At 41.5% G+C, this 20,856-nt stretch overlaps 1 protein-coding gene across 1 annotated transcript in view; it reads left to right on the forward strand.

Annotated features, from left to right (window-relative positions):
- Positions 1-2,463: 2,463 nt before the first annotated feature.
- Positions 2,464-20,856, forward strand: part of ATP6V1C2 (ATPase H+ transporting V1 subunit C2) — a 68,145-nt gene continuing 49,752 nt past the window's right edge. Inside the window, exons 1-3 of the mRNA XM_077488784.1 lie at positions 2,464-2,581; positions 5,896-6,050; positions 10,524-10,591. Coding sequence (XP_077344910.1) covers positions 5,925-6,050; positions 10,524-10,591 — 194 coding nt within the window. The 5' untranslated portion in view covers positions 2,464-2,581; positions 5,896-5,924. The remainder of the gene's footprint in view (positions 2,582-5,895; positions 6,051-10,523; positions 10,592-20,856) is intronic.

The raw sequence follows: 20,856 nt of genomic DNA on the forward strand, positions 1-20,856 counted from the left end.
CAGCCATGCAGGGAAAGGCACCCAGCAAGACACCACATCTGCATGTGTAGGATCGCTGTCTCCTATAGCACAGTCTTATACAGGGCTGGACTGGGACAGAAATTTGGCCCTGGACTTCATCCAGACCGGCCCACTTACATTTTGAGTGTCCCATCACCAGCCCCCTTACCGCAGAGTGTCCCATTACCAGCCCCCTTACATCAGAGTGTCCCATCAGCACCCCCTTACATCAGAGTGTCCCTTCAGCACCCCCTTACATCAGAGTGTCCCATCAGCAGCCCCCTTACATCAGAGTGTCCCATCACCAGCCCCCTTACATCAGAATGGCCCACTGAGCCATCGGCCCACCAGGAAACTCCCGGTAGTCTCGATGGCCAGTACATGCCTGGTCTTATAACAGTTTCTAACACAAGTTGTAAGGAACTTCTGTACTTCCTCTACAATCACTTCTTGTAGATCTTCACTCCACTAAGCTCCCAATCTCTCTCACTAGACTTGCTGATCCACTGCCACTGGATCTCCCAAGCTCTTCCAACCTTTTCCTTGAGTATCTTCCTCAAACATCAGCCCACTGGCCTGCTCGGTTCCTAGCTTAACACACAAGGCTGCTCTGTAAGCGTCACCTCCCCTGGCTGGGTCCCTGGCTTGACATCTGCTGAAGTTTCCCAATTCTTCACCGTTCCCAGTTGGTGAGAATTCTGCTCTAGCACTTGCTTCATCTACTCAATGTAATCCCTGGTAATAAGGTGTTTGGTCTCTTAGTGGCGACAGCTTCCCCTCCACCCCCAACCATGACAGGTTCTCCGGCCGGTAGAACCGTTACTTATGGTTGGACTACAAGCCGCAGTCCCAACCCTACGCTGCTTTCTTGCTTCTAGATAGGGCCTCAGGCGGCCTAGCAGCCAAATGTCCCCGGGATAGGCCTCAGAGTCTGTCCTAGCAGCCCGGGGCAGCACAACACATGTCCACCCAGACAGTCGTCCAGGTGGCACAAAACCCCAATTACCTGACCTCACCCAAATAAATAGGCTCTCCCAGCAGGCCAGGGGTCCCAACAAGATTTCTTTGCCTATTGCTGGAGGGGGCTCCATCTAGGTTTAAATGGCCACCACTTCTCTGACATCTCCCTTTCTTTGCCATGGCAGGGGGCATGGCAGAGGGCAAGCTCTAGCATTTCTTTTCTATTGGCTGAAATACCCTATCTATTTCTAATCTGTCCTTGCAATGCCTTTGTCTTATCTAATGTCACCAGATACCCGGCCATCTAGTGACAGAAGAGAGAAGTGCAGCAATTCCAGAATTAGGGTGGAATCAATTGATCTCCTATCAAGTAGTCAAGGCAACTATACCTGGGAGGTAAATCTAAGAGCAACCCTGCCTAAACATCAAGGTGCTACATTTATATATAGTGTGATTATATACTTGCCAAATATGCTGCAGAAATCTCCCTCCACTGAGTCTTGCTGCATCCATTTTAACTGTGGGCAACTGAAGCTGCTGCCTGTTCACTTTCCGGATTTACACAGACACACAGAGTCACACCTCCAGCTCTGAAGCCCTGCAGCTCTCATTGGTCCTCTTATGACTCCCCCTCCCCCCTTCCTGGCAAACTCTGGTGAGAGAGCGCTGTGCATGATGTCATAAACCTAGGCTTTTTACAAGACAAGAAACAGGAAGAGGGCTGTATAAGGTATTTACTGATATAAAAGAAATGTTTTACTATCCAAAGTTAAAACAAAAAGGGCAGAAGATTTAATAGATGGAAAGATGAAAAAATGACTGAAGGTCTGCTTTAAGCTCAACGTAAATTATACAAAGTGATTGTGCAATCTCCTTTAGATCTACTATTACTTATGCTTGATTTAATACAAATTGAAGTAGAGCTATGTCATCCCATTGTTAAAAAATATGTACTGTAGCATTTACAGTTGTCTCCCTGCACAGTTCAATGAATAGCTGTTGAGTTTTCCAGTAGAGACTAGCCAAGGTTTACTGTGCACCCCTAGTCCGGCTGAACCTGGATGGAAGCTGTAAGTGCTTGTGACCCAATCCTCGCCCGGCAGCTGCATGTACACCAATCAGCCATATTAGGACTTGGATTCCACTTGTAGCACTTTTTTTGCACTAAATGATTGCTTTTACACAAACAGTACATTTTAGTAAATTTGCATTATTTTTTTTTTACATATTTGCACAGATGTATGAATTATGATATGTTATATGCATAAATAAGAATTGTTTAAATATTTGTTTATTGATTGATTTTACACTGGTTTTATTGGATTTATATGATTTGTAGTTGCCTAATTATTGAATGCCTATGGAAACCTTTAACTATCATATCATGACAGCAAGACAATGATACATCACCAGAGCAGAGCAGTGTCTAGGATGAGTGGAAGGGATAGCCCTGGGCTGGATCACACGTCACAAAGGTGCCACCTTCCTGATCTACAGATAAAGAGCACCTAAGCTACAAGCCACATACTTGTTTGAAGGAGAAGAGCAGACTGCACTGCTTTCCCTGCCCCTGGGACTGGCAGATCATAGGGCTGGCACTGTGACCAGGCAGTGCATTCAGGTAAGAAAATATTTTTATTTGTAAGTTTGTAGGATAAGAGAGCTGCATAGCATTCAATCATCTTAATGCCAACTTTATCACAGAGAACATGGAATTGTTATAGGATGGTGCAATGCTGTAACACTGGCTTAGTGCAATAAAGTGGGCTTCACATGAACTGGATTCACAGGCTGTGAGCCTGAAGATCTCTACCTGAGATGGCATGCTGACATTTGCAGTTCCTCTGAAACTTTTGAACTTTAGGTTTTGCAAACCTGCATTAATAGATTAAAAGTTTCCCCTAGTGTAAGTGTCACATAACCCAGCTCTCTGACACCCCAGCAGTCTGAAGATGTCAGTAATCCCACACCTTGCTAATATCACAGGTACTAGACACCTGATCTGTGACAGCTACATTGTACGCTGGCAACAAATGAACTTGTCAGCTAACTCTGCAGGTTATTATAATATTAATATATGACTATAAAGTGCTATGAGTAAAAGGAAAAGCAGTTTTCTTCTCCTTGTCTTTCAGCACTGGGATTCCCTGCTTAATTCCCACCCCTATCTGCATTGAATAGATATGTTCTACATTTCTTCAATAATCCTAAATCTTCTACAGCTTAATTGGCTTCTCATCAAACAAACTCTACAGTGACCATTTTCACCCAGGGTTCCACAGAACCTTAGGGTTCCACTAGGGCAGTATTTCCCAACCAGGATTTTCTAGAACCTTAGGGTTCCTTCTGAGCTCGCTAGGGGTTCCTTGAATGATAAGCAACTTTTGACTTTCAGACAGAAACCACTGACACCAATGATCTCTATAGCTATCTGTACATGGGGGCAATCTTTCTAATAAACAAAAATGTAAGGAGTGACCATCACACTTATGAGCTGTGAGCTGTAGATATAGTAATCATTAGTTCTCTAGAATGTTGTTTCAAAGGTTCCTCCATGTTAAAAAGGTTGAGAAAGGTTGCTCTAGAACAGGGATCTCCAAACATTACAAACAAACTTCAGACTTTAGGGGCTCCAGATTGTGACCAGTGGGGGTAGAAATGTCCTGGGCCAGCATCAGTGAGAATAAACATGGTCTCAGGGTTGGTGGTAAGTAGAAGGAGAAGCAGTGCCCTATCATTGGTATCAGTGGAAGAAATAGTGCCCCATTGTTGGTGTCAGTGAAAGGAATAGTGCCCATCATTGACAGCAGTGTAAGGAATAGTGAACCAATGGCCGGGTAAAGGTAACAAAGGGCCACATCCAGCCCTCAGGCTCCAGTTTGGAGACCCCTGCTATAGAAGATGCTAGGGGTTCTTTGAGATGTGGCAGGCTAATCTCCAGCCTGACAATGCCTTCATAGTTCTGCCACCAATGTATTTCATCAGAGTCAGTGACATGAGACCACTGGAGCATCTTCTTTAATCTAGTCTCTCAAGGAAGTAAAGGCTGCTGCAGTTATCTATCTGCCTGTAAAAGGAGCATTTTCCCACTAACCACCAAGGTAAGGGACATTCTTAGCAATGACCACCAAGTAAAAGAGGAACTTTGCCACCAATGTCAAGGCACAGTACAATTTTTCACTGTCTGCATTTCTGGCTATCATTCTTTTTTGATGATTATTACTGAAAATATTTGTGTCATACTATATATTCCTATGCATCATTATAACTTTCACTGTCTTATAAGTGTGAGCTGTAGATATAACAATTGTTAATAGATGTCCCTCAAGACCTGAAAGTTATTTCAAGGGTTCTCCTAAGTCAAAAAGGTTGAGAAGAAAGTCTGCTGTAGAGTATGTGAGAATGTGTGACAATGGCAGATACATTAGACTTTCAGCTCTATGGAAGGATAATGTGAATGGCCAGTGCACTTCATAAAGCTGCATACATGAATAAATATAATGTACACTATTCTAAAACATCTATAGACTAGAATGTATATTATACGGAAATCACCTAAAGCAAACTTAGGTAAAAAACTGATCACTAAATTACTTGTATGCTGGAACTAGCCAATCATTGCCTCTGCCATATGCTAGAGCTTGCCCCCTGCCATGGCAAAGAAAAGGAGATGTCAGAAAAGTGGTGGCCATTTAAACCTGAAAGGAGCCCCCTCCAGCAAACCAGTGAGTATTTAATTGACCCTACTTATATATTTTGGACAGGAGCAATGAGAAGGACCACTGGACCTTACGTTTGTTTCTTACTTTAGGTCCACTTCAAACTGGTTACAGAAAGAATTTGATTGATTTTGTCAGATCAATAGCATAATCCTTTCGCAACCTTTTCACCACAGAGGAACCCTTGAAATAACTTTCCGATCTCTGCTTAAAATGACTATATCTACAACTCATGATACATCAGTGTGATGGTCAAGAAGAATGCTCTTTACATTTGTGGTCAAATGTACAGATAGTTAAAAAGATCAATGATGTCAGAACCTAAGAGGCAGAAATTGCTCATTGCTGAAGAAACCACTAACAACCTCTGGAGGAACTCTAGTTTAGAAATCCTCCTGTACATTAGACATTCCATGATTTGATACAGACTGGATTGATTGATTAGTTGTGTCTCTGATTATATAATTTTGGTAAGGAGGTTGTATAGTGTATGGCCACCTATAGATGAAGAAGATCTCACCACTGAAATCCTCAAGAATCATCCAAGCACAGGGTCATTTAGCTCACAAGTGTCTATGTCTAAGGTTGGGTTCTCACTATTATGATTTGGATGCGGATGACTGGATTGATTGATTAGTTGTGTCTCCGATTATATAATTTTGGTAAGGAGGTTGTATAGTGTATGGCCACCTATAGATGAAGAAGATCTAACCACTGGAATCCTCAAGAATCATCCAAGCACAGGGTCATTTAGCTCACAAGGGTCTATGTCTAAGGCTGGGTTCTCACTATTATGAATTGGATGCGGATCTCATCGCATCCAATTCGCCCATCAGAGACCGTGACCGGCTCTCAATGGAGCAGGTTCACACATCTCTGGAGAGTCTTGATGCGTCTTCTGGTCCATTTCAGGTCCGAATTCAGGCAAACATTTGGGCTTAAATCGGACCTGAAATGGTAAACAGGGACGCAGCAAACCCCTGCTGTGAGCCGCTTTGTGCTTCAGTGTGAACCAAGCCTAAAACATCAGTTTTCAATGAACTGATTTTTTGTTTTTTTAGTTCATGTTTGACCTATAACAGTTGTAAAGTAATAAATACAATATTTGACCCTTTGTAACACGTGTACACGTGTACAAGTCAGGCTAGTTCCTAACTATCTTTTTTTTCTAAAAGCAAATTTAGAGGATGCTTCACAGTACAATTTTTGTTTCCAGCTATTTGGAGATTGATATTAAACTGGAAGATGGAGTTCTGGTTAATTTCTGTTCCTGGAGATAAAACCAATCTGACGGCCCTGGAGAGAATGAATACCGTGACATCCAAAGCCAACCTGTCCAGCAATTCAAAATTTGTAATACCCGATCTGAAGGTGAGTACACAAATCATAATATCCTAGAGCGGGGAAAACCTTTTCTGCTAGGTGAAGACCAATGTGTCGGTAAGAGTGGTGTCCTGTAGCATCCATTTAGTATGCATCAAATAAACTCTACTAAACAAAGGACTACTTTTGGGTGGATTTTTATCATCACAAACCTGTGAAAACCTGATGACTCCTGCTGAATTCATCTCAGGGTTACAAGATTACAGATTTTTCCTGCAGACATGAGTTGTCGTTAAAAGGAGAAATAAAACTCTTTAATTAAAATTGAAACTTTTTACTTTTTTCATTTTTTGTGCTAAATAAAAATTGCACATAAAGAGAATCTTTGGGTTGTATGAAAAACAAAAAGTGAGCAGCATACTGTAGCTGCTGACTTTTAATAAAAGGATAATTACCTGTCCAAGGATCCACAACCGTCCTTTTTGGTTGAAGTTCCACGTTAAGCTATGTCCCTGTAGTCAGGAGATTTTGTTGATTATATTTCAAGTTAAAAATCTGGTGCTATGCAATGAAAAAAAGAATTGCTGGATTTTTTTTTCTAATTCTTGAGGAGAAGAAATTTAGATACAAAATATGTATCCAAATATGCTATCAAATTGTATTCCCATGTTCCTAAAAAAAAAAGTATACCGTATAATACATTTTGATAGACTACAAAAAGGTTGTAAGGTGTGGCACCGACACATCTCTGATTCAAAAATGTTTAAGGCTAGGTTGACACTATTGCGAATTTGGATGCGGGTTTCCCCGCACACAATTTGCATGTCAGGAGACTATGACAGCTCTCAATGGAGTCAGGTTCATACAGCTCCGGGATAGCTGTGGAGCAAAATGCACAGGAGTCCTGTGCTTCTTTGGCTCCTTTTCAGGTTCAAATTCAGCCCAAAATTCTAACCGAAATCGGACCTGAAAAGGTGAACAGGGATGCACTGGACCCCTGCTGTGAGCCACTCCATATGGCAGTGTGAACCCAACCTCAAACATTTAAAAAAACTCTAGGAGTTAGCCTAGGTTTCCATTATTGCGACCTGAAAGTCGTGCGATTTTGCTGCAATTTTGATGTGACGTGAAGCAATGCCTGTGTATTCTTCAGGTCTATGGACCTCAAGTCGCATCAAAGTTGGACCAAAGTAGTGCAGGGACTACTTTGAAGTCGCTCAGATATGAACAGTACTCACTGGAAATCATGAGGTACGACTTGTCATGCGACTTTGCAGTCCCAAGTCGCAGGAAAAGTTGCACAAGTGGAAATGGAGGCTTAAAGAAAACATGTCATGAGAAAAACATTGAGACACTGTGGACCTCTCTAATCTAAAAATGTTTCCTGGTTGTCTTGCTGATCAATTGGCTTTAAGGCTAGGTTAATATTTGTTAACGCATGCAGCTGCCCTAAAAATGTGCTGCTTTAACAAAATGCACGGGGTGACATTAACTCTTAATGGCACCCCAAGCACTGAAAAACGCGGTATGATTACCACTTGTGGAAACGCATGGTGCCAAAGCTCCATGCAGCTTCCATGATGCCATTTTTTTTTTAAAAAGTTGCAGGGACTTTTTTCCTGCAGGAAATGCAGGCACAGTAGACCAATCAAATGAATGGGATTCTGTGCCTGTGCAAACGCAGCATGCAGAACCATACAAATGTCAACTTCGATTTTGAGTTGCTAACCTGGTTCAAGTATTCAAATAAAGGTGACTTATCTCTGACTTTCCAGATGGTTAAGGTATTGAAGGGGCTCAGATTAACTACAAGGCAGATAGCATTTTTAGAAGATCAGTCATTTCAGTCCTGGAGAGGGGATGGGCTCTGGGAGTGAAGAGGTTAAAAACAAAAGTTTACAGAAAACAGTAGGTCTTTGCAGTAAATGTGTACAATGTTCATTACACAACAGTGAAGAAGGTGTTCACAACACAACCACATTTGTTGTTAAATAGTTTGCAGTGAAAACATGAAGTGACCTTTATCTCCCATAGTCCTCACATCAGACTACAGACAGAATAAAACGACCAGCAAACATCGGAAAAATTGAACATTTCAATGGAATCTAAAACTCATTTTTGTTTTATTTTTAAATTGGACTTTAAAGTGTGTTGTTTTATATATATATATATATATATATATATATATATATATATATATATATATATATATATATATATATATATAAAGATTAGAATAGAGAATGACTAGAAACCTATCAACGTTTTATTTATGTCTGTATTGGTGTAGGAGATTTTCCCCTACATTCACCATATCACTTATTGAGGGGAAATCTCTGTAACAGAGATACAGATGGCAGTAAAAGACCAGCCAGCATGGGTTCAAGTTCTTCCCCCACTCAAACTGAAAAAAAAAAAAAAAAAGAAACAAAAAAGTTTTGGTTGAACTTACACTTTAGATTTCTTGTGTCTTTTTATGTGAAGAGTATAAATTGGTAACCTTGTGTAGCATTCATTTGAAATAGAATAAGCCACTGTTAGAACCTTTGTTAGGTCTTTGCTGTGGAGATATCCTCCCTGTTCCTTTCTGTGTATTTTTTTTATATTCTTTAGTAGGCTCTTGACAGTGTTCATTTTGACATAAAATTTCAATTTCGTTTTAGTTATAGTCTTTTGACTAAAATACTATTTTAGTTTTATGCCACGTACACACGAGCGGAATGTCCAACAGAAAAAGTCAGATGGAAGCTTTTCATCTTACATTCCGATCGTGTGTATGCCTCATCTGATGGACCTAGAAATAGAACATGTTCCAAATATTGATGGAACCAATTTCCTATCGGGAAAACCGCTCGTCTGTATGCTGTTCCGACGGACTAAAAACGACGCATGCTCTGAAGCAAGTACGAGACGGAAGCTATTGGCTACTGGCTATTGAACTTCCTTTTTCTAGTCCCGTCCCGTCGTATGTGTTGTACGTCACCGTATTCTTGACGGTCGGACTTTGGTGTGATCGTGTGTATGCAAGACAGTTTTCATTCCGGCGGGAAAACCAGTCGCATGTACGTGGCATTAGTCATATTTTAGTCATCTGATTTGTTTTATTTTGAGTCATATTTTAGTTGACTAAAATCTCCAGTACATTTTAGTCGACTAAAATCAAATGGGTTTAGTTAAATTTTAATGCATTATTTCTTTAGAACTGCCAAGCAGTATATTCTCCTGGAATAAAAATCAAATAATTTTATGATAATAACTTTATTATTTATGATATTAAGGTTTGAACATGCACTACAGGCACAGATTTAGCCATTGTGATATAAATTCAATTTAGTCTTATGCCCTGTACACACGGTCGGAAATTCAGACGGAAAAGGTCCGATCGGATTATATTGTCGGAAAATCCGATCGTATGTGTGCTCTATCGGACTTTTTCTGTCGGAAGTTCCGACGGAAAAAATTTGAGAGCAGGATCTCAAATTTTAAGTCAACAAAATCCGATCTGACTTTTTCCGATTGTTTGTAGAGATTTCCAATCGGACAAAGTGCCACGCATGCTCAGATCAAATTACGAGACCAAAGCTATTGGCTACTAGTCTCAACGTAGTCCCGTCTTAACGAACTAACATCATCACGCTCCGAACGATTGGATTTTCCAACAACTTTGTCCAACCGCGTGTATGCAACACCAGTTTAGGACAAAATCCGTCAGAAAAAATCTGACGGATTTTGTGGTCGGAATGTCCGACCGTGTGTACAAGGCAATAGTCTTTTGACTAAAATGTCATTTTAGTTTTAGTCGTATTTTAGTCATTTGAATGGATTTAGTTTCAGTCGTATTTTAGTCAACTAAAATAGTATTAATTTAGTCGACTAGGTTAACACTGGTCCTTGAGAAGGGTTGGAATGCCTTTTTTTATCTTTGCTATTTGGGAAGATGTGCTTATTTCCTGTCCTCCTGACTTGGAGAGGAAGTGAGGAGACATCTCCCCAGTGATGGCACAGTCAGCAATAAAAACCTGAAAGACGTTCTAACCTTTTCCTATTCTGTACAGTAATTATTTGTGGTTTATTGTTATGTAACTTTAGAAATTTTTGCAAGCTGTCATATTTATTTTATATACAACGTAGCTGAACACACCGGCAATATCAGAAAGTTTTCATGTTTCAGTGACAATTAAATGTATATCACATCATTCTTATATATTTGACAATTATAATATCACATTCATATTAAATGCAGACAGTGGAGTTATTTACTGAAGGCAAATAGACTGTGCAATTTGCAAGTGCAGTTGCTCCAGAGCTTAGTAAATGAAGGGAAGTTCTGCTGACTTCCACCATCCAATCATGTGCAAGCAAAAATGCTCTTTTTATATATAGATCTTGGGTAATTGGGTATTCTTTGCAAAGTGAAAATTCACCTCATTTACAAATTTTTTTTCACTTTTGAACATAAATCAATAACGAATATAGATTAAAGACGTCTCATCCTAGCTATTTACTTTGTTTCCTGAACAGGTGGGGACTCTGGACGCATTGATCGGACTGTCTGATGATCTGGGGAAACTGGATGTCTTTGCTGAAGGGTAAAGCATAGCTTGTTTACTGTACACAAGGTCAGAGGGCCTGTAGTTTACACATACACACAGATCCTGATTGAACTAAACCCTCACCCGATTCTTCGATCTAGAACTAAACACAAGTGACTAGGATCTGTCACAGGCTTGTTTACATATGTGTACACTAATCACAACTGAGTAAAAGGGCAGAACTTACCTGGTGCTATTATTCCCACTGTTAGCGGCGTGGCTCATAATTCAATACTCTTCTTTTTTTTTGGACCTAAATTGTGTTTTGGACCTCAGTCGACTGTTTATATTGCATAAAGCAGATCTAATGTTAAAAACTGACATTAGGTTGCATTTGCTGCCGCAATAAAAAATAAATATATTGACAGAACAGTGATGATTATAAAGCAATTAAAGAACAATCTTTAAATCCATATGTGAAATTTTTTTGTGCAAATAAAACATGCAAACGAAAAAAAACAAAAAAATGTACATGTATATACATGTATATCAATCTATATCTATCTATCTATCTATCTATCTACCTACCTACCTATCTATCTATCTATCTATCTATTCTAGATAGATAGATAGATAGATAGATATCTATATCTCTTTATATAGATATAGGTATAATGTGTGTACATATATATATATATATATATATATATATATATATATATATGTAGATATATAGATAGATATACTGTATATACACATAAAGTATATATATATCTTTTTTTTTTTAACTTTGCATGTTTTATTTGCACACAAAAAAAAGTTTTCATAAGAATTTACAGATTGTTCATTCCTTGGTTATAATCAGCGCTGTTCTGCTGATATATTACCATTTCTGAGGTATGATTGATATATAGCTGCTGATTATTATTGTTTTCTACTGGTTTACATACCGGTTATTTTTTTTATTTTTTTTCTCAGTGTGGTAAGGTTTTGTTCAATAAAAATAATACCTGTGTTTTTGGGCATACTTTCACTGGGTCTCACCAACCACAATGTAAGAGGAGTTTTTATTCTACCCTGATTGTTCTATGAGGCTGCAGGACCACTTTAACTAAGGATCTTCTGTCTTCATCAAAAGGGGCTTTTTTAAACCCTGTTCTCTGACATTTGCTATGCAAGATCTCCTAAAACATCTTGCATTTTAACTCTTTAACCACTTCAGCCCAGAAGATTTGGCTGCTCAATGACCGCGCCATTTTTTGCGATACTACACTGCGTCATTTTAACTGACAATTGTGCGGTCATGCAACGCTGTAGCCAAACAAAATTAACGTCCATTTTTCCCCCACAAATAGAGCTTTCTTTTTGGTGGTATTTGATCGCCTCTGCGATTTTTATGTTTTGCGCTATAAACAAAAGAAGACCGACAATTTTGTAAAATACATTCTAACAAGAGAACCTGTTCTTTAAAAAAATCTTAACATTGTGCATGTGAGCAGCTAATATTGTAATTTAACCCATAGTAAAACATAAAATAATTATTTTTCTTAATAAGATGAAACAAAGGATAAAAAAACACTAAAACAGCATCTTTAAATGGAAAAAAGGGCAATATTTAATGATAGACTGTGCTAACTAAATTCATTTAGATCTAAATCTGGACAACAGGCAGGCTAGTTAAACACCTGGACTCTTCTGCTATGAGTCCATGCTGTTGTCATGGATGCAGTATGTGGATTAGCATTGTCCTGATGAAATGTGCAAGGCCTTTCCTGAAAAAGACATTGGGGTTGATTTACTAAAACTTGAGAATGCAAAATCTGGTGCTGCTCTGCATAGAACCAATCAGCTTCCAAGTTTTGCTGACAGTTAAACAAGCTGAAGTTAGAAGCTGATTGGCTACCATGCACAGCTGCACCTCATTTAGCAATCCCCAGTTTTTAGTAAATAACCCCCATTGTCTGGATGGGAGCATATGCTGCTCTAAAATCTGGCTATATCTTTCAGCATTTATGGTACCTTTCCAGATGTGCAAGCTGCTCATTCTATGTGCACTAATGCACCCCATACCATCAGAGATACAGGTTTTTAAACTGAGCGCTGATAACAAGCTAGAACTTCCCTCTCCTCCTTAGCCAGGGAGACGCATCACCCATGGTTGCTAAAAAGAATGTTACATTTCTATTCTGGATCATGTTCAAATATGGCTTCTTTGCATAATAGAGCTTTACCCTGCATATTTGGATTGCACGGTGAACTGTGTTCACAGACAGTGATTTTTGGAAGTGATGTCTGTAGCGCCGTCTCCTGAAGAGCATGCGCTATGTTTTTTTAAATTGAATGTTACACCTGAACTGCAGTTTGGTTTGGGTATAATTATTCCAAATTTGGACCTCAGCATCAGTCTGACTGGACTATAGGGTGTTCAGCCTGGCCATAGGGGGCACTGTCTCTTCTGGCAGGCATGGAACCAGAGTCTAGTTGGGTGCTTTAAGGTTACTTTCTCTCTGAGCCAGCCCAGTGGGAGTGTCACTCTTGCTTTGCTTTCTGGGAGAGGGTACTTAAGATGCTGATGTCACGTGGTTCAGGGTTCCGGTCCAGAAGTGTGTTCTGACTCCATGGTCCTGGTCCTCCTGACCAGCCCCCAGGAAGGCTATGGCCTGGGGTGCAGATCCACCTGACTTTATGTCTCTGGGCTGGCTAGCCCGAGGCAAGGAAACTAAAGAAAGGATTCCGAGGTGGTCCGGTGCCGTCTCCGGTTGTGGAGCTTCTTAGTTATCCAGGGGAGGACTCTTCAGAAGAAGGCCACGTATGGGTTGGCTTCCTAGTGTAGCACTAACCCCCGAAGGAGCTGCTGGTTTCCATTGGGTCTGCACTCTACCTAGAAACTCCACTAACTTGACTCAATCCCCTTGGCACAGCTGTGGTGCAATGTAATACAGTACAATATAAAACAATGCAAAGTATCTGTATTGTACCCTCAGGATCCACTGGCTCGACCTGGTGGGGAAAACAATACGCCACAGAACTGGATACTTAACCAGAAATATTGTTTACTGTAAAATATTTTGACAGGTGGTTACAGTAATTGTGCTGTCATCCCAACATAGGACGACAGTATAATATATTTCAATATAACAGAGTATAACAGATGTATGTAAATATATTTGTATGAACCTGGGAGTCCCTCTGCTTTAAAGGATATACGTGAGGCCTCACTTAAAATACTTTAATCCGGGGTCTTCTGTTCTTCGCTAGCTAAAGTCACTCCTTTGTATTTGTAATCCAAAGTTGATGGAGGATTAAGCTGAAATGCTCCTGGTGTAACTCCAGTAACTTATTTACATGCGTCGAGATTCCAAAGTAAATAGGCCTTAAGCCTGCTCAGTGTCAGTGGCTCTACTACGCCTCCGTGGAACTGCAGATTCCAATGAGGCCTGTATGTGAGTGTAACTGCGTGCAAAAGTTAACAAACAGTGGGCCGTAACCCGCTCACCAACTGGATCAGAGTTCCGCGCGATCACTTGCGTCCAGTGACTGTAGCTTGTCTTTCCGTCAGCTGGGCCAGATGCTCTGTATCGCTACGCTGAATCGATGTGGTTCTCCAATTCTCCGTTGAGTGTCTTTGGACCTTCTCAATCTGGCCACCGTCTCTCAGGCTCTATCAGGTCATCTCACAAGAACAAACAGGCTGGCACTCCGCAATAGCTATCGGCCGCTGTCTCTCGGGACACCCGTCCACAGATCCGCACAGGCAGGTAACGTGGTCCCAAGAGACCTAAAATGGCTGCTCCAGTCCCTTTTATTCCCTACCCAGCATGCACTGTGTAAGAGAGTGTTCATGGGTAGGTCACACGGACTCTTGGATACCAAGGTCAACCTTCTGAATCTAAACAGTCACTTCCTCTACAAGTCTTTAGGTTGTTCTGAGTTAATGATAAACAGGTGCGTTACCCATATTTGGTCACTAGATGGCTCTAGTACGAAACCACAGTAATGTCCATATACCTCACATTAAAGCATGTATAATCACATCAATAAACAAGGATGTCAGCGCTACATTAGCAAGAGCCTGGTGAGGCTGAGGGACCTAAGTGAATCCAATCTCGTGGGTATCGCCGAACCGGCTGAAAGATACTGGTACCACATGAATGTTCTACAAATTCTAGTTTCCTACATGTTCTACAACAACGTCTGTGGCAGAGACTTATTCCTACATGTTCTACAACAACGTCTGTGGCAGAGACTTGTTCCTGATGTAGGCACCATGTTGGCTGCTAGGCCTTGTGAGAGATGGACTATCCAACTTGAGTGAACATCCAACTGTGAATGGCTATTCTCTGGATTTAGTCAAAGTACGCAAGTTCTTTATTAATTACTTTGACACTAAGAGTACCTGAACCTTCCTCCTAACCCTAAGATCACAGGCATCCAATATTGTGTTTCAGCCTTCTCCCTTGCATACAGAGATTTCTCTAGATTCTCTGAAACTTTTGATAATATTATGTACTGTACTGTAGATGATGATGTATTTTATGTTTTTGTAATTTTTTATTGAGGAACGTTATGCTGATATTGTTCTACAATTTTTTAGACACAACTTTTCACAGATTGGTGAACATCTGCCCATCTTTAGTTCTGAGACACTCTGACTCTCTAACACTGGCCAAACATGGATCAAAATTTGTCCAGTACAGCAGGGACTGGCTGAATTTCAATCCATATATGGGCAGGCTGAATGTACCCAAGTGGATCCATTGATTGACTTGGGTACACCCAGCCTGTCAGATTTTTCTAAATACGATTACTGCCAGCGCTCACATAGGTGTGATGGTCAGGACAAACTTTTGTCCACATAATGTTTTTCTCCAAATATTCTGCCATTCGGCCCCATATTTACATACGATTTTTTTCTTAAACTGGTAGATTTTCTCAGTTTAAACATTTGATAAGTCTTCTATTTACTATTGTGAATAAATGGTGGGATTATGAGATTTGCAAATCATTGTACTCTGTTTTTATGTCGATTTTACAGTGTCCCAAATTTTTTCTGGAATTGGGGTTGTATATCAATCAACTAGTCTCAAACAATGCATATAAAATATATCACCAAACTTTGTGGACATCTGACCATCACACCTACTATATGGCCAGGGGTATATGGACACAACTCCAAATTATTGATTTTAGGTGTTTCCAGGGAAAGGGTACTGTTAATGCTACAGCATACAAAGACATAGTAAGCCATGGTGCACTTTTCTGTTCCAGCAGACTGTGCTACCTTGTTGAAAGCCATACCTGTAAAAACATAGATTAGTGACTTGGATGTAGAGGAACTTGAGTGGCCTGCATGGAGCCCTGACCTCAGCACGACCAAACACCTTTTGGATAATTGGAACACTGATTGTGAGCCAGGTACTCTTGTCCAACATCAGTACCCAACCTAACAAATGCTTTTTTTGTCTGAATGGACACATATTCCCTCAAACACACTCTACAATCTTGTGGAAAGCCTTTCCAGAAGTGTGGAGGATGTTAGAGTGACAAAGGACCCAACTGCATATGTATACCCATGTTTTCAGAATGGGATATCCAACAGGCTCACATAGGTGTGATGTACAGCAGTGGTCATCAGCCTTGTCCTCAGGGCCCACTAACAGGCCAGGTTTGCAAGATAACTGAAATACATCACAGGCAATATAATTTGCTGCTCAGTGATTGCAGTATTGTAGGCTGCATCTCCCCAAGGTAATACATAAAACCTGGCCTGTTAGTGGGCCCTGAGGACAGGGTTTATGACCACTGATGTACAGGACAGACTTTTGGCCATATAATGTATTTCTCCAGATATTCTGCCAGGGCCCCACTTTTACATTATGGGTGCAAACTTGTTTTATACATTTTTCAAAAGGACAAGCATTGGCAACACCATTATAAATCATTCCAATAGGAAAACACTTTGAAATACATGGCCTTCTGCAGATGGCGAGACTAATGCCGCGTACACGCGATCAGACTATCCGGCGGACTAAGCCTGGCAGACAAACCGCCGTAAAGTCCGCCGGACTATCCAAACGAGTGGACCTGCCCACACACGGGACTTTTCGGGCGGACTATCCGCCGTACTTTTGGAATGAACGGACTTGCCCACACACACGGAGGAAAGTCTGTTCATTTTGAGCACGGCTCCAGGTAGCCAGGACTAGCGAAGGAAGACCCTTATCCGAGCACGCTACCCGGCCGGTCGGGAAAAGGGGTGGGGACGAGCGAGCACCCCCCCCTCCTGAGCCATACCAGGCCACATGCCCTCAACATGGGGGGCCCTCCTTCCCCAAAGCACCTTGTCCCCATGTTGATGAGGACAAGGGCCTCTTCCCGACAACCCTGGCCGTTGGTTGTCGGGGTCTGCGGGCGGGGGGCTTATCGGAATCCGGGAGCCCCCTTTAATAAGTCCCAGCATCCTCTGGGACTGTGACATCATAATGGGCGATGTCCCTATACAAGTCGCTGCACGTCGCGTCCCTGTCATTGTGGCCAGAGACAGCGACGAGTCAACAGCTCAAGAAGAGAAGAAGAGAACAGAAGGCGGCAAAGACAGTGGCGACAGCAGCGATAGAAGACCGGGCCACCGATTGTAAAAGAGCTTGAAGAAGGCGCGGAGGCCGGCAAGAAGAACCGAAGAGGGGGACAAGACCCCCGAAGTCGGGTGGCGGTGAAGAAGAAAGCCGGGCTCCTCCGCTAGTAAAAGAGCTAGCAAAAGAGCAGAAGATAGCGGAGGAGTCCGGCGAGAAGACCCCACCAAGACGGAAGAAGACCCCCGGAGCTGTGCAATAAACTATTTTTAACCCTTGTGCGTTGTGTTTTATTTAAATTTTTTTCACAGGTGAATGGGTAGGGGTACATTGTACCCCATACTCATTCACATAGGGTGGGGGGCCGGTATTCGGGGCCCCCGTATTAAAGGGGCTCCCGGATTCCGATAAGCCCCCCGCCCGCAGACCCTGACAACCAACGGCCAGGGTTGTCGGGAAGAAGCCCTTGTCCTCATCAACATAGGGACAAGGTGCTTTGGGTTGGGGGGGCTGCGCGGCCCCCCTTCCCCATGTTGAGGGTACGCGGCCTGGTACGGCTCAGGAGGGGGGCGCTCGCTCGTCTCCCCACCCCCTTTCCTGACCGGCCGGGTTGCCTGCTCGGATAAGGGTCTGATATGGACCTAGGGGGGACCCCCACGCTGTTTTTTCGGCGTAGGGCTTCCCCTTTAAGTCCATAACAGGTAACGGGGCCAGGGGAGGACACTTCCCTCGCTAGTCCCGGCCACCTGGAGCCGTGCTCAAAATGAACTGACTTTTCTCCATGCGGGAAAAGTCTGTTCATTTCAAAAGTACGGTAGACTAGCACACACACGGCCGTATTGTACAAATTTTGGTGCAAAACTACTTTCTAAGTCCGCCGGACTTTTGGGTAAAAAAAGTCCGCCGGAGCCCACACACGGGCGGTGACTTTTCCACTGGATTTCCCTCTGACTTTTCCACTGGATTGTTTGATCGTGTGTATGCGGCATAAGACATAGAGACATGTGTCCGTTTACACCCGCCAACTTCCAATCCAATCTGCTAAAAACAGATGGATGGGGATCGTTCCCCATCCATCCATCGCATTGGATGGCCATCTGATGTAATGACACCATGACAGGAGGTCTGTTGACATCTACATCGACCGTGTTGGCGTATGATTGGACTAGAATAAGGAAGTTCATAGCCAGTAGCCAATAGCTGCCCTAGCGTCAGTTTTCGTTTGTCGGACTAGCATACAGAAGAGCGGATTTCTCCATAGGAACTGGGTCTGGCGGAGTTCTGGCGGAAAAATTTGAAACATGTTCTATTTCTAAAGTCAGTCAGATTTTTGGACAGCAAAGGTCCAATGGAGCCCACACACGATTGAATTGTCCGATGTATTTGTTCCGTCGGACCTTTGCTGTCGAAAAGTCCGGTCGCGTGTACGTGCCATAACTCACATTCATATACTAGGGCCAATTTAGACAGAAGACAATGAACCTACCAGCATGTCTTTGGAGTGTGGAAGGAAACCGGAGTACCCAGAGGAAACCAGGCATGTACTGGCCATCGGGACTACCGGGAGTTTCCCGGTGGGCCGATGGCTCAGTGGGCCACTCTGTTGTAAGGGGGCTGCTGATGGGACACTCTAAAGTAAGGGGGTGCTGATGGGACACTCTGTTGTAAAGGGGCTGCTGATGGGACACTCTGATGTAAGGGGGTGCTGATGGGACACTCTGATGTAAGGGGGTGCTGATGGGACACTCTGATGTAAGGGGGTGCTGATGGGACACTCTGATGTAAGGGGGTGCTGATGGGACACTCTGATGTAAGGGGGTGCTGATGGGACACTCTGATGTAAGGGGGTGCTGATGGGACACTCTGATGTAAGGGGGTGCTCATGGGACACTCTGATGTAAGGGGTGCTGATGGGACACTCTTATTTAAGGGGGCTGGTATTGGGACACTCTGATGTAAGGGGGTGCTTATGGGACACTCTGATGTAAGGGGGTGCTTAGGGGCACTCTGATGTAAGGGGGGTGCTGATGGGACACTCTGATGTAAGGGGGGTGCTGATGGGACACTCTGATTTAAGGGGGCTGGTAATGGGAAACTCTAATGTAAGGGGGTGCTGATGGGACACTCTGATGTAAGGGGGTGCTGATGGGACACTCAAAATTTAAGTGGGCCGGTCTGGATGAAGTCCAGGGCCAAATTTCTGTCCCAGTCCAGCCCTGGAGGAAACCCACACAGGCACAGGGAGAACATGCAAACTCCAGGCAGGTAGTGTCGTGGTTGGGATATATATATATATATATATATATATATATATATATAAATTAAGACTAGTCTAATTAAATTTATTCAGTTTAGTCCTTTCCAGCTCAGATATGAAGTGAAAGAACTAAAGTAACAGGACATTTTCCTGTACTTTGTGCTCCTTGGCCTTCTGTGTGCCGCCGGAATGGGCATTTTTACAAAAAACTGCCTGAACATACAATATGTGTACACGGGGACAGCACAGCGAGTCCAGGTTCACTGTGAACTGTCCACCCATCGCTTGTGATCACATGTGGATTGTGTGTCGGGCTGTTTGTAAACAGAGTAGAGCACAAGAATTGAACTCCCCAAGCTGTGTGAAATGTGTGCAATCAAAGTAGACTTTTCAATATTTAATCAGGAAAAGAATAGGCGCATCCTTCATTGGAAGAAGGTAAAATGAGGTGACCTTGTGAGGCAGCTCAGTCACTGGCTCACTCCACGCTAACACCAATGACACAGAGTTGTGGAATATTTCCAAGTCCCCAATATCACTGTTACCCCCCAAGGTAGTGATCTTCTCCCTTGTGAGCATCTTGTAGAACATCTATAGGCTCGTTCATTCTGTCTGCAGACTCTTATCAGGTACACTTGCACACATTTATCTATTGCTGCCCGTATCCCACTATTTACTGCCCACTTCTTGCCAGTGTTATTATGTATGGAAATGTGTGGTTCATTTAGGTGTGAAACAAAATTCAGACAAATTTTCTTTATTCTGAGATTTGGATGTATCTGAATTTCTGAATCACAACAGTAATGAATTTCAAAAAATCCAAAAAATAAATTATAATGAAAAAAAAAATTCGAATTTGAAAACGATATCAAATTTGAATTAGAAAATTATTTCAAATTTGAATTCAAAAATGATTTTGAATTTGAGAATGAATTTGAAATGGAAACATATTGCAATAAATACAGTAAGATATAAAAGTGAAATAAGATGATACTTAGGGTGCTTTAGAAAATAGAATAGAAAATAACAGAATAGAACAGAATGACATAGAATAGTAAAACAGAATAGCATGGAATAAAATAGAAAATTAATAGATTAGAAAACAATAGAATGGAATATAAAATAGAATAGATTATAAAATAAAGGAATACAATATAATAGAAAAAAATGAATTGAATATAAAATAAAATAATAGAATAAAACTGTAGAGAATGGAAAATAATAAAACAGAATAGAATATAAAATAAAATAATAGAATGTAATAGAAAAGAATAGAATAGAATATAAGAAATAGAATAGAATATAAAATAAAAGAATAGAATAAAACTGAATAGAATAAAAAAAATAAAACAGAATAGAATTTTTTTTTTAAAAATTTGATTAGAAAATAAAAGAATAGAATAAAATGAAATAGAATAGAAATATTGGGATTATAATAGAATAGAAAAGAGTAGAATAGAAAAAAAATGGAATAGAATAGAATAAAATAAAAT

This window comes from Lithobates pipiens, unplaced genomic scaffold (assembly GCF_037356315.1).
Source record: "Lithobates pipiens isolate NorthernLeopardFrog02 unplaced genomic scaffold, aLitPip1_a1.2 Scaffold_18, whole genome shotgun sequence".
Taxonomy (NCBI): domain Eukaryota; kingdom Metazoa; phylum Chordata; class Amphibia; order Anura; family Ranidae; genus Lithobates; species Lithobates pipiens.